Genomic DNA, 13928 nt, shown 5'->3' on the forward strand with positions numbered 1-13928 from the left:
TTTTTAAAAAGAGATTCAGTGCGTACTATCAATTTCTTTAACATTTTGAAATTAAACGTAACATGTTTTATCAAGCCTATATTAGTTAAAAGTTGTGTAATGTGTGTGTATGTCAGCGATATAAAAGTTCAATCCTCAAAAATGTGTTTTTTCTCTTGTCCTCAAAGTATCCGTGAGAATCACACACAGTTTCGAGGAGTCCCTGAAGGCAGCATTGCCTAGCAACGGAGCAGTTTGTCCGGCAGGGAAATCTTTCGCTGAACTTTCTCCGACACGATGCCCAAAAAGAAGGACAAGAAGAGCGGCGACAAACAAGACCAAAACAAGAAAACACCGAAAAAGGACAGTGTTGCTGATAAATCCGGCTCCACAGACAAAGAGAAAGATTTATATCTGACACAAATGAGATATTTGAACGAGGAGTTGGAGAGGTGAGGCTGTTTTAAGTTTACGACGGAAGGTCGGTGTCTTTTTGGGCCACTACGTCATTTTAGTGAGGATGGTGTGTTGATACGTGTATTAATGTGAATAAATGCTTAATAGGTAGTCTTCTTTTACAAACTTATATTAATACAATCCCTTCAACGTAACTCATTTGCATAGCACACAGCTGTTATTTGTTAGCCCTGCGACCACTTTCAAGACTTCACTGAGGTGTCTGTTGTCCCTGAAACAAATGCAGAGCTCCCAAGGTTCATTCAGATGTTTTCATTTTTAAAGGCCCACTCATAACATGGGCATCCAGAAATATCACTACCCTGAAATCAAAGTAGGTCAACTTGAGAGCAGCTTTAATCACAACTCACTGGGATGCACCAATAGTGTTGGATGACAGTTGGATGTATGTGACTTTGCACTCAATCTGTTAAATCCATGAAATGCAAGTTTTCTAAAAATTCTCCATAATGCAGCACGCAGTTACCACAGCTATTTCCCCCATGAGAAGTATAAGTGCTGTCGAAATCCAGAAGAAGACGGAGACAGCGTGTGAATCATTAGAGGTGTTGTCCTGTTTTCTCCCGTCTCTTCCCCAGATATCAGCTGAAATGTGGTGAACTTCAGAGGCAGAACAAAGATTTAATCTGTCAGTACAGCGAGCTGGAGAAGGACAAGAAGGACGTTGTTGAGTACCTGAAACGCTCCCTGTTGGAGACGGAGGACGAGGTGAAGGAGCTGTCGGAGCAGCTGGAGAGTCGGCGTCAGGCTGCCGGTGAGGACAGAGACGCCCTGCAGCGGCAGCTCAGCCAGCTGAGGCTGCAGCTTCAAGGCCGGATCGATGAACTGGCAAAAGAAAAGATGACGCTTGGTGAGACTGTCTGGGATTTAAACCAGGGTGCTGCTCACTTCTTAATGTTGCATGTTGAAGGTCTCATCAAATAGTTTCGAAATGATGACTTTTTCACATGAAATTGAGACTTAATGTTGGTCAGGATTTGATATCACAGCAAATCTCACTGTTGATTTTTCACTGTTGTCAGATCCTCCGGCTTCTTGTAAATGATTCAATTTATGCCACTTGGCAGGCTATTGTACTGATGACATACACATGCATGCCTCTACCTCAAAATATAGGATCAAGGACATTTTATACAATGACATTTAAATGGGAGATAAATGGCTGAAGAATCTTTGACACGAGTATGGACACAAGAAACCACCTTAGCAAGATATGTTTCCATTCCAGTGGACCTGTTATAGCACCATACTGTAGCTGAAGTAAATCCACTCACCATAAAAGCTAATAAGATGACTACCTGAGCAGGTTTGGAACCGCTAACATTTGACATTTGATTCAGCTAAATTTCAGTAAATGAAGCAAAAGGTAAAGAATTTGCAGAAAGCGTTGTATGAAATGAAACACTGGACTCTCTGTGTAATGTAAACTCTCCTCCCAGCGGAGAAGCTTTCTCGTCTGGAGGAGTTTCAGAAGGAGAAAGAGACGTTGATGTCCAACATGGAGTCTCTGGAGGAGCAGCTGACTTGTCAGAAGGAGGCGCACAAAGATGACATTCACAGCCTGGAGATGAAAGCACTGCTGGAAAAGAGGAGGTTGTTTAAGCAGATCTGCAGTGTATGACTTAAGTACTTCTTTAGGCTACGAACATCCACCAGTGATTGTAGAAATGAAATTTCGTGCCATAATCTGTTCTATAAAGTGGAAAAAGATCACAGCAGAAGGACAAACAATCACATTAACTGTAAGGAACATCATGTGATAACCAGCATTTAAAATGAGCTCAGGTCCAGCAATCCTATATTTTACTAGTTAACGACACCTAAATTATTCACCTGATGACGTCCTTTAAGCTCCCGTCTGTGTCTCTACTGTCTCCCTCTCACCAAAAGATTAGAGAAGGAGCTGGAGAGCCATGTGGCGGCCATGGCAGCAGAAGTGCAGCACCTGGTGGACCAGAAGGTTCCCGAGACGACCCGGTTGGCGCTGGAGGAGAACGCGGAGGTGAAAGCTCGGTTCAGTCACCTGTCGGAGAAGACAGACGTCCTGTGGAAGGAGAACGCGGCTCTGCGGGATCGCAAGAGTCAACTCAAGGTAGACGTGGACATCCTGGAGGAAACGCTCAGCAAGACGTCGCGCACGAGCTGCATCCGCAAGAGGGTAAAGAGAAAGACCGCCCGGATAATGACTTGGTGGTTGGGACATCTTCAAGTCAGGCACCGAACCGAGTTCTAACTGGATTAAAACCTTCCACGTCTTCTCTCCACCAGGTGGTGGAGCAGCTCACAGAAAAGTGTCAGCAGCTGCAGGCAGAGCAGACGGACTGGAGGCAACAGCTGGAGCGGCTTCAGTCCAAACACACCGGAGTCCTGGCTGAGAGGGAGGCACTCAGGTCAAAGTTCACTGTCTCTACTGCCCATACCGCACGATCATGTTTACATTCATTTTAATATTAAGTGCAATTATCAAGAAACCCTCCGTTTGCTTTCGATTAACAAAGAAACGAAACAAAAGTGAAAACAAAACAAAAAAATCACATTTAGTTTTTATTTGAAACTGGAAACTCTTTAAGACACGCCGTTCCTTTTAGTAGATTGTTACTCTTATACGTGTTATTATTTTATTGGTGGTATAAGTAAAAGATTGTGGAGATCACAGATCAATAGAATGAAGGACAATAAACTACAGAAATGTAAAAAAAATTATGAAACTAAACTAAATTTTTGCTGCAGAGATACAACAAATGGAAAATAAGAAAAAGCAAAGACCAAATAAAGTAATAGATGTTAAAGGAACAGTAACACAAGCTGTAATATTAATATCATTGTATGAAGTGTTATAGGTAAAGAAGGTCTGTGCTGGTCAGAACACAGTAACCATGTTATTTAAGAGGATCTACATAAAGATTCAGAGTAAGACACCAACACTGCAGAGAAATAAGAAGTTGTTTATGATAATGAACTGTTTCCACCAACTATAGAATCAGAGCTGTATAAATCTGAACACAATGCATTTACAAAAAATGCTGTAAAAAATAAGCATGAGGAAAATAAAAGCAATGTAGACATAAATAAAATGAAGAACAACAAACCGGAATAAAATACCTTGATTACCTTCTATATGGTTGGTATGGTATGGTTGATATATATATATATATATATATATATATATATAACAAAAAAAACCATCAGGGATTTTAAGTAAATTACAAAACTTTGTTGCAAACTCAAGCAAAGTGATGTTTTTATGACATGTATTTCTATTCCTCTTAAAGCAGCTATAACCAGTATTTTACAATCAAAAACAAATGACAGTGTGAAGATAATGTGACAGTGTGAGAGCTCATGAACCAACAGAGAATCGTTGCTTATATCTGCAGCTCCTTCCAGATTTATAGAGGCTGCTCAGTGTTTAGCTGTCTGGCCTAACCTTTATTGATTTGGTTCACTCCCACCGCTCTCATGTGGCCGATTATGGCTCCAGCAGGAATCTGCTTTTAGAAAGAAAAAAAAAAGCCACTCTGCACCAAACAGCTGACAGACACAGTTAACCAGCAGCTGATGAGCAAAGTGAAGAAATGAGTTTGTAAAGCCCAAAAACAAAACCTCCGGATGAATGATGATATCGCAATGTAACATTTTGATTTGTAAATAATAACTATGTAAATATGTTCTGCTGCCCCCATGTGGGCAAATATTAATTATTACAGATTCAAATAAAAAGTACAGTTTGCAAATGAAGGCAGAAAAGATCTAAGTGAGTTTATATAAACTATATAAACTATATGAAGTAACGTTTCATATACTTCAACTCAATAAATGAGTTATTTGATCAAAAGAAAAATAATCTAAAAACCTTTTTTTTTTTTTTTTTTTTTTTTTTAAATCAGTCAAACATTTCAGTTATTTTTCAAGCAAAAACTGTGGAATATTTTCTGGTTGCTTCTAAAATATAATATTTTTCTGCTTGTTTTTTTTTATCATATGTGAGAGTAGATTTCACATATTGTTTTCGTTGAACTCCTGATCAGATAAAACGCTGCATCACAACACGTCGCTTTGGACTCCGGGACGTCATGGTGGGCATTTTTAGGGGTATTTCATAGATTGACGGTTTAATCAAGAAAACAGAAAAAAAAAATCTGTAATGAAAGTAAATGTTTTCCTGATCTGTGGACGACAGGGTGAAAGGCGTGGTGACCGCGGCTGTACTGCTGTTAGACTGGTGAAGCCGAGTCACTCACAAAGACCTCAGCAATGAGCTGAAAGTACACAAAGGTTCTTCGGGGGACTTCTGGACTTCCACCGGAGACCTCCTGGTCTGCAGTCAAAGCCTGCAGCGCTGAGACTACCTTCTTTCTTCCAGAGAGGAGAGAGACTCGCTGTCTGAGCAGTGCAGTAAAACCACAGCCGAGGTGGGGCGACTGGAAGTGGAGCTGCGGGAGGAGAGGAGGAGGAGGATGAAGAGCATCGTGCAGGATGCAGGCGTCACGCTCAGACAAGCGCTGATGGTAAAACAATGGTGCCGACCGCAAACGTGCTCACGTGAAGGCTGTTTAGAAATGTATCTTATTTTTGGACAAATCATCCCGATTTAAGCTTGAATATTTCAGTATTCGTTTTTTGGACGGCTCTGTTTCTGTGACACACAGAGAGGTCAACAAAAAGAAACGTCCTGCTGCAGCATCTCTGAAGTAACAGTGGAATGAACGTCTTTATTTACTGACCAAAGACCAGGTGGGAACTCAGAGCTCCTCCAGGTTTGCCAGTTGGCCCTGCAGACTTTGTCTATTGTTGCTCGTGAAAACGGAAGAAGTAGCTGAAGGTTTTAATTCCTCCCAGATATTCATACCGAGTTCACTGACAAGACTTCCAGGACTTCATTGGCATCATTTTCTCCAAATCTAAAACTGCTGAAATTGAAATCGCGTGGTGACAAATCCCGAGCTTTAGACGGCTAAACGTTTCCATGACAGTTGGCTGTGTTCCCCGCAGGAGGTGTCCACTGAGCAGGACCTGGAGCTGGACTCTGTCCTGCAGTGGAAGCAGCTGATGCCGAAGCTGCTGGCGGTCTTGGACAGAGGGACACTCGCCGGCTCCACCGCTGTGAGCGGCCAGCTGAAGGAGCTGCACACCTCTGACGCTGCAGCAGCTCAGTAATTAAACCCCCCCCGATCAATAAAGTATCCGGCAACGACGTATAGAAATGACTGAGCGACTTCAGGCTGCGTGATGGCGCGTTTAACAGCGGCGCAGTTCTGATGTTGGAAGAAGTGTTTCTGCTGTCAGAGAGTCAGCAGCGTGAAGCCAAACCGAGTTCATCTTCGTCATCCATATTGTGTCTTTACAGAACAGTAACTCCGGATCCAGATGCGAGTTTCCAGTTGCAGCGGGCCGACGGCAGGCCGGGTGATCTCGGCTCTGCGCCCCAAACCAAACCGAAACACAAGGACACGCGGTCCGGGACGGGGACAACGTCCAGCAGCACCCACGTGTCTCTGCACAGGTTTGTTAGCGCCTCAACAAGTCACCAGGAGGGTCCGAGAGTGCAGTGTTGCGTTAACACTGCCGAGTTAATAAAGATGATCAGAACCTTTAGAGAAAACAACATCTGCAGCTCACCTTTCCTCCAGTCTACAGCTCACCTTTCCTCCAGTCTACAGCTCACCTTTCCTCCAGTCTACAGCTCACCTTTCCTCCAGTCATTACCATACAGCCGAGATTCACGCTGTCGTTTTGATATTTAAGGATTTCAGTCACAACACAATTTTACAAATCAGGTCACATATTTTGTAGATGGTGAATTCAGCGAGCTGTTTTGAAAATGTTCAAAATGACATATGATGTGTGTTTCCACTGTTCTTTCACTCAGGAAACCGTCCAATCAGAAGACAGACAGCTCTGTTAACCTGACTGATGCCGCTGTCTGATTTTTGACCTCCAAACTCAAGTGACAGTAACACAACTGAAAACCTTTTTATGTTATAGAAACATTCCAAATGTCACCTGATAACTAATTAGTTTTCATGCAAAATTCTCTAATTCATTTTCAATGTGTCTCAGTAATCCTGACTGAACTGGATCTTATGTTACCAAATCTGAAATACCATGAAAGAGGACCCGCAATCATGATTTCCTCATATTCACACCTACCAAACAAAAAGCTATGAAATCTTAACCTGATCAATATCACTGAATGTTATGGAAAGTGAAATTATTGCCATCGTTCCTGGTCATTCTGCTTTGATTGATGTCATTATGTCACACATTTCGGTTTGTCTATGCCGTTTGTTGTGTCTCCAGCTGAAATGCTCTTTTGTATTTGTTTGCTTTTGATAGTGATTGTTTCTCAATAAAAATTAACTTGTGCACGTTTTTATATTATCATCTTTGCCTTTCTTAAATCTTAATAAATCTGATGCAAAAGAGATAAACATGCAATTTAGATTTTTTTTTTTTCCCCCCCAACTTTTCACCATGGCAGTGCGTGTAAGTTTTTCTAAATGTTGGACATTAACCTTTTGCGTTAGAAAAAAAACAATGATGATAGAAAATGAGTGAAAATTCTCTTTCTTCTGCTCATGAAGAACCATTCAGAACTTCAGCTGTCCGTCTGCAAGGTGAAAGCGGCATGAAAACCTAAACAAATATTATCATCAGGCAGTTAAAAAAAACAACAACTGGTCATGTTAAAGACTCAACAACAGAGACGAGACATCCTGAATTACTCTTTAATTCATGTTTATTGTTACATGGCAAAGTTTCAGGCACTTCAATTCTCATTTGAAGATGAAAGTCAGCGCCTTGATGCATACGAGGGAGGACAGATGGCTTATATTACACGAGGGACAGAAACTGGACACAAAGGCAAAAAGGAGAAGAACTAGACTCTGACCACCGTATGTACACTGAAATACATCTCTGCATTAAAAACTATACTTTGATAAATATATAACTTCATGGGTCGTTAAGTAGTAGTAAGGAAATATTCAAAATACTGTGATTCTTCTTTTTAAATAGATACAAAGGATTTGTATAAAAGTATAATTTCTCCAGTCTAGGTCACGTCTATTCGCCGATGCATTCATCCACGCGAGTTGTACATGTACTGAAGTGCTGGGTGCACATATGTGACACTGGGATGTCGACGCGAGCAATATATACAGGAAATATTATCTCTAACATGTAGGTATATTATTCTCCATCTGTGTACTCTGATCCACTCAAAAAAAAAAAAAAAAAAAATATACACAAATGAGGACTTGGTGCTCTGAAATGATCAACACTGAGCTTTAACAATAAAAAAAAAAAGGAGAAAAAAAAATAGAAATAAAACTTAACAAAAGTAGAGAAAAGAAGAAACAAAAATGGCATTTTTAGTTGAATTTGGGTCCTCGTTGCTCCGAACTCCAGTGGTTTGCTGATTATTTGAGACGTTTCACCCAGAATCTGAAGGGACTCGAGGCACCAGCTGGTTACATTCATATTCAAAGGGCACTTTGGGCTCTTCATGGAGGCAAGTATGCACATAAATTAAAAAAAAAAAATGATTTCCAGAAATCTCATTGGTTGCTCGGGACCGAGTCCCTCATCCAGCTGTGGGTAAGGCGGCGTTCAGGTAGAACCAATAGCAGCGCAGGGTTTGTGGACAGAGGAGGAGGTCCGTCTAATCAAACATGCCCTTCCGAGTGGGACTTGGTGAAGTTTTTCTGCCGAGTCGAGGCGTTCCCTAGTCAACACACACACACAAACACATGTAAACAGATAATAGTCAACAAGTAAATAAACATGAGTTTGGGAGGACAGGGTGAAAGAAGTCATATGCTGTCCAGATTTAAAGACCTTTGGGCAAACAGTGTGATTTTGGATGATGCAAGTCCAACAGACTGGACACTTACAGGGGACTGAGCTTTGGAGAAGTTGACGTGTGCGTAAAGCAACACTGCGATGTCCTTGTGTCCCGCTTCCAGAGCTATCGACAGAGCATTACTCTCATCCTGGAGGGAGGAGACGAAAGGAGGTTAACATGAGACCGAACTGATGGCAGACCAGCCATCATAAATACACTAATATCGTCTATAAGTAAGTAACAATAAGGAATCTGCAAAAGTATTTAAGTGTCAATTAGAGCAAATCTGCTGTAAATTTGTTTCCGAGTCTTAAATCCACCGTCTCCACTCGTGAAACTAAATTACAAACATCCTCTCGCAACTAAAGTAAAATATTTTACAACATGAACACAGAAAACTAAATCAAGTAAAACCAAACTCCGCACCAAAGTAATTCGTTTTTTCCGTCACATCTCAAATGAAAAACAGACAACTTTGTGGGGCCATATGAATTCCAATCATTCCCACGTCTTCTGGTGATGCGAGAAGATTTTATGAGAATGCATATTTTATCCTCGGAGACGTTTCAAGTTATCAGACTCCCGAGGACAGTAAGGTACCGAGTACTGAGAACTGATAGCAGAACAAGTTCTACCAAGAAGAAAATCTGCTGGTTGACATTTTTTTTTTAACTTTCTTAAAACTTGATTAAGGAGAGCGAGTCTTAAAATCACATTATATTCAAGCTACTGCATCTTTAAAAAGGCCTTTTAATTCAGTTCAATTACAAACAAGCATCTTCCAACAAAGACATGAACACCTTGAAATCAGATGCGAGTTCCTGACGCCTTAAATTCCATTCTAGCTGCTTCCACTTAAAATATGACACAAACAACATTCAAGTAATTAAAGAAAGTCATAATATCTTACTTTAAGAGGATCAAATTCAAAATTCAAACGCACCGAAGGCCCTCAGTTATTAGGATTGTTAAAAGCTAAGTGGTTTTCACCATTTTCTTCGGTTTTCAATGCTTTCACTGTTTCACAGCTTCTCTCATAAAGTTTAGTAAACTACAACAGACATTTCGAGGAAGAAAGACAAACGTTTTAAAGACAAAGACGACTGAAGCTTCACATTGGATCCACATTAACTCTAAAATGTATCTTTACATGACAGGCAGGCCGGAGGAGGGGGGGGGGGGGGGTTGTGTGACTGATGTCTCTGGCATATCGTTGTGTCACGAGTCACCTCAGCCCTTCCATGTAAATGTATTTGATACTGTATAAAACTGATTCCAGGTCAGCTCCCCACCCCCCCGACCCCCCCGCGGCCCAAATCACGAGTCACTCACGCTGTCGCTGAGCGTGGCGTCGCAGCCCGGCTGGGCCAACAGCAGCTTGACGATCTCCACGTGTCCGTGCTCGCTGGCGCACATCAGCGCCGTGGAGCCCTCGTCGTCCTGGATGTTGACGTCGGCCCCGTGAGACAGCAGCGCCCGGACCATGTCCATCCTGCCGTGACTGACCGCCAGCATCAGCCCCGTCTGACCTGCCTGTTACCGGGGACAACAGACGGTGAGGGAACCTGCTTCACACCTCACACTCCTCCTCCTGCTGCAGCTTTAGGGAGCTCGTTTGCGGTGAAGACGAGGATGAGGTGCCTCTTCCTCCTGGTTCTCCAGTTCAGAAAACCTCCTTTAACACACTTCATGTTGAAGTCGCATTCGGGAGTAATTTCTAATGCGAAACATACTTATTCTCAAACGCTTACAAAAGTAGACAGAAAACAAACAAGTTTGATAAGTCAAGCTGCAACTAAAATGTACAAGTGACAGCTAGTTTCTGGACTGCCCAGAAATCTTATTAAAAGATTTGTAGTTTGTCAGAGAAACAAAAATATCCAGTTTACCAACTAAATTATCAAGTCAAAAGTATCAAGTCTTCAAATCTGAGAATCTCAGACCAGAGTGAAGACTAAAACGGCATTAATTGAGTCCTTTATCAAACAGAAATGACAAATATTCACAGATACCAGCTTCTCCAATGTGACGATGTTTGTTTTACATCCTTGTTAGTTTGATACTTTGTGGTTTTTGACAGTTATTTGAGCACATTAGAGCTCTGGGCATTCTCTACTATTTTTGACATTTTACAAAGGAGAATTTAAGGTAATCAAAGAAAGTATTAGCCATCACTTCTTCACTAGAATACAAATTATGTCCCAAAAACACTGACTGAAAAGCTGCAGTTTCATCTATAAAACCGGCAAAAACATTTTTGGACCACCAACCAAAAGGCCCGGACCAAAGTTCTCTCCTAAAAATAAAAATTGAAGCAAACATTTCTCTCCAGATAATAAGAGCTGCGTTCGATAGCTGCATCTTCTGTGTCACAAAGGCTGGAAAATGAAGTTCATCTCGCTTTCAAAAATCCAAATAGTGACCTTTGTTCACCACTTGGTGTCACCAAAGTACAACTTTTCCTGCTTAAAGGAATCAGGAAATCTGAAAATAAACTGTATTTAAGACTTTCAACTAAATCTGAAGACTGGCAGACAAAAATATCTCATTTTAAATAATCCTTTATAGGGTTGCAATTCCTGGTATATTGTTTTTCTGGATTAATAGATTAGTTGTTTGGTCTTTAAAATGTTTGAAGTGTTTCTCAAAGCCCGAGGTTCTGCCGAAAATGTCTGGTTTTATGCCAAACAACCAAAAGATGTTCAAATCATAATGATGAAGGACTAAAATATCCACATTTAAGAAGCTGAAATATGAAAATATTATAATTTTTACATTAAAAATCACTTAAATCAATCAATTAACAAATCGGCTTTCCGGCAATAACGGAATTCATGAATGGGCTAAATGTTGCAGTTCTAATCTTTTTGTGGCCTTTTTATTTCATAAATTGTTTTATAAAGTCTTGAGTCATCATCAGAACCTCCATATTCCATCTTATTGAAATCTAAACCACGCATGTTTGCCGTTGTGCTCTGCTGCTGCCTTTTGACCTCTGACCCCTGACCTCCAGCCACTGACCTGACTGGCTCGGGCGTTGACGTCGCCCTTGCTGAAGAGCTCCTCCACGATGTGCATGTCCTTGGGCGTCTCCACGGCTGCCAGCGCGGCGAGCATGATGGGTGTGTATCCCGCCTTGTTCTGCTGGTTCACGTTACACACGTCTGAAACACACACACACACACACACACACACACACACACACACACACACACACACACACACACACACACACACACACACCAGTTAGGCCGGAGCTGTTCATCACGGGTGGTTGAAACCGTGTATGTTCAGACTCGGCCTGTGATTGACTCGTCACTGTCGCTGCCCGTCAGTCAACAACACAATAACATACACAGAACTGAGTCCTGCTGACCACGATGCATTGTCTGCACACTAAAAGAACTCATCCTTTACACTCTCTGTGAGCAGACCTTTCAGTCCTGGAGCTCTGCAAAGACACCGACCGGAGGGGGACAAAAAAAAAAACAACAAAAAAAAGAAAATCCCAGAGACATCAGAGCCTGGATGGGAGTGCAGCGAGGGGAGGCCTTAAGGAACTGGGACGGCGAGAGGACAAAGGCTACAATAGGAACGGGGGTGGATATGCTGACGGGGGTGGATATGCTGACACGGAGCACGAGGACACAAAAGGCCGAGGAGACAAAAGACTTTTAGAGCAGCAAGTGGCCGAGACCTCATCACAGTCTATTGAGCCTTCAGAGAGATGGCTGCACGGACATATCGGGAGGGAAACGGAAAAAACAAGAGTACACTCGTCCTACACGTGTGTAGTGTCTCTTTCACTTTGTCTTTTTGTTTTACTTGTGAGATTTTCTGCCCTGTGTGCCGTCTTTTATGGGATATTTTGAGCCAATTTAGGCTATGTAAACTATATATTGTTATTTGAGGAGAAACGAGGCATTTTCTGGACAGTTTAAATGGAAAACAAAGACAATCCCAGTTTTTTTGCCTCTTTGTCCACAGGTTTGTTTTTGAACATGATAAATATCTTCTCAACTGTCAGTACATTAGTGTTTTATTCATGTAACAATCATGAATGACACTCTGAGCCTTCGTTCCGTCACAGACTAACGAGCCAGTAAAAGTAAAGGGGATTTAAAGGAGACAGGAGAACTGAAAGAAGGTATTCTCTGCTGCAGCTGGATTTCTTAAAGATATAGATGAGAGGAAACTGGAGGTGGAGGAGGAAGAGGAGGAGGAGGAAGAAGTGGAGGAGGAAGAGGAAGAGGAGGAAGGCACAGTAGAGAGTTCAGGAATATAAAAGCTTCTGGTGGTCTGACGACGCAACTTGTAAAATCAAACATTTTAGGTTGTTTTGATCGATTAGAAGGCTAAGAAAACATTTTAGAAATACTTGACAAGAGTGATTCCTTTCAACTTATTCATCAACTGTCAAGAATGAAAACTCCCGGTGCCCTGAACTCAACACAAACACATTTCTCCTGCGTTGCTTCACTTGTTTCAGGTGTGCAGAGACATCCCACATCTCACCTGCCTCCAGGAGCTTCTTCACCACCTGGAAGTTGGAGTGCGACACGCTGTAGTGAAGCGCCGTGTTGCCGTTGCCGTCGGCCATGTTGACGATGTGGCGCAGCACGGGCGGCGAGACGGCCCCGAAGGCCCCCAGGTAGTCCTCCAGCATGGCCGCCACCGCTGCCTTCTGGCTGGACACACGGAACCACTCGTGCTGGACAGTGTTGACGCAGGCTCTCTGTGGAGGCAGGAGGGGATCATTAACATGCTGAAAATATGGAAAGATCACAAGATACTTTACTACGTTACTTTATAGAAATTTAGGGTAAAATAAGGTAACTACAGAAAATATCTGACTTGATACAAAAAAATATATCCATCATCAGGTAACTTAGTTTGCAATAAAAAAATTAAAAAAAAAATTAAAACACAGTATTCATCAGTTACTTCAAAGGAATTCAAACGTTTCTCTGCAGGACTGAGAAGCAGTCAGATTCAACGGGGTCTCCATGCTGGATATCGCTGAATGTTATTCTCCAGCTTCATGTTATTCTCCAGCTTCATGTTATTCTCCAGCTTCATGTTATTCTCCAGCTTCATGTTATTCTCCAGCTTCATGTGTCCACGAGATCACAGTATTAAACAAAACGAGACCGGAGGAACTCCTCACCAGATCTTTACTGCTCACAGCTTTGGCGTCATTGAGGTGAGTTTTGAGAACGCTGCACGCAGCCACCATCTTCTCACTTAGCTCGTACCTTTAAAAAGTAGACAAAGGACAAGTCATCATTTTAACATTTAAATAACTTCAATACCGTTTGCTGCATTCAAGTGTGACACATTACATCCCACGTAACCGTAACTGTCAAATTTCCCGACAGATGAATAACAAATAAGTGTAACTGTCACGGTTTAAACCTGCATGTAGTCCCGAACAACTCTTCTAAATCAAAGCAAAGATTAAACAAAAGAAAATACTCTCAACATAAATATCTGGGATAAACGGCACCTGTTCACTCACAGCTTTGTGATCGCATTCAGAACAAGATATTATTGCCGCAAGCCATTATTCTGTTATCATTACTCACAGTAAGTTAGTGAAAACAGTCAATTCAAGTGGATGTGAATG

General features: G+C 41.8%; 2 protein-coding genes across 3 annotated transcripts in view; one reads left to right on the forward strand and one right to left on the reverse strand.

Moving 5' to 3' along the window:
* The first annotated feature begins 276 nt into the window (after positions 1 to 276).
* Positions 277 to 6817, forward strand: LOC138215969 (cilia- and flagella-associated protein 157-like). Its single transcript, XM_069178501.1, has 9 exons — positions 277 to 431; positions 1035 to 1306; positions 1896 to 2049; positions 2347 to 2614; positions 2725 to 2846; positions 4820 to 4964; positions 5449 to 5609; positions 5804 to 5959; positions 6326 to 6817. The coding sequence occupies exons 1-9, from the start codon at positions 277 to 279 to the stop codon at positions 6381 to 6383; spliced, it is 1491 nt and encodes a 496-aa protein (XP_069034602.1). The 3' UTR covers positions 6384 to 6817.
* A 353-nt stretch (positions 6818 to 7170) lies between these two features.
* Positions 7171 to 13928, reverse strand: part of kank1a (KN motif and ankyrin repeat domains 1a) — a 56014-nt gene continuing 49256 nt past the window's right edge. For both annotated transcript variants that reach the window (XM_069138266.1, XM_069138267.1), the window contains exons 7-12: positions 13470 to 13557; positions 12818 to 13037; positions 11324 to 11466; positions 9635 to 9835; positions 8352 to 8450; positions 7171 to 8182 (exon numbers count right to left, since the gene is read on the reverse strand). In XM_069138266.1, the coding sequence (XP_068994367.1) occupies positions 8120 to 8182; positions 8352 to 8450; positions 9635 to 9835; positions 11324 to 11466; positions 12818 to 13037; positions 13470 to 13557 (814 nt within the window). In that variant the 3' untranslated portion in view covers positions 7171 to 8119. The remainder of the gene's footprint in view (positions 8183 to 8351; positions 8451 to 9634; positions 9836 to 11323; positions 11467 to 12817; positions 13038 to 13469; positions 13558 to 13928) is intronic.

The sequence above is a fragment of the Embiotoca jacksoni genome, unplaced genomic scaffold (genome assembly GCF_022577435.1).
Source record: "Embiotoca jacksoni isolate LCO1_2020_lvr unplaced genomic scaffold, fEmbJac1.0.p SCAF_8, whole genome shotgun sequence".
NCBI classification, from domain to species: Eukaryota; Metazoa; Chordata; class Actinopteri; family Embiotocidae; genus Embiotoca; species Embiotoca jacksoni.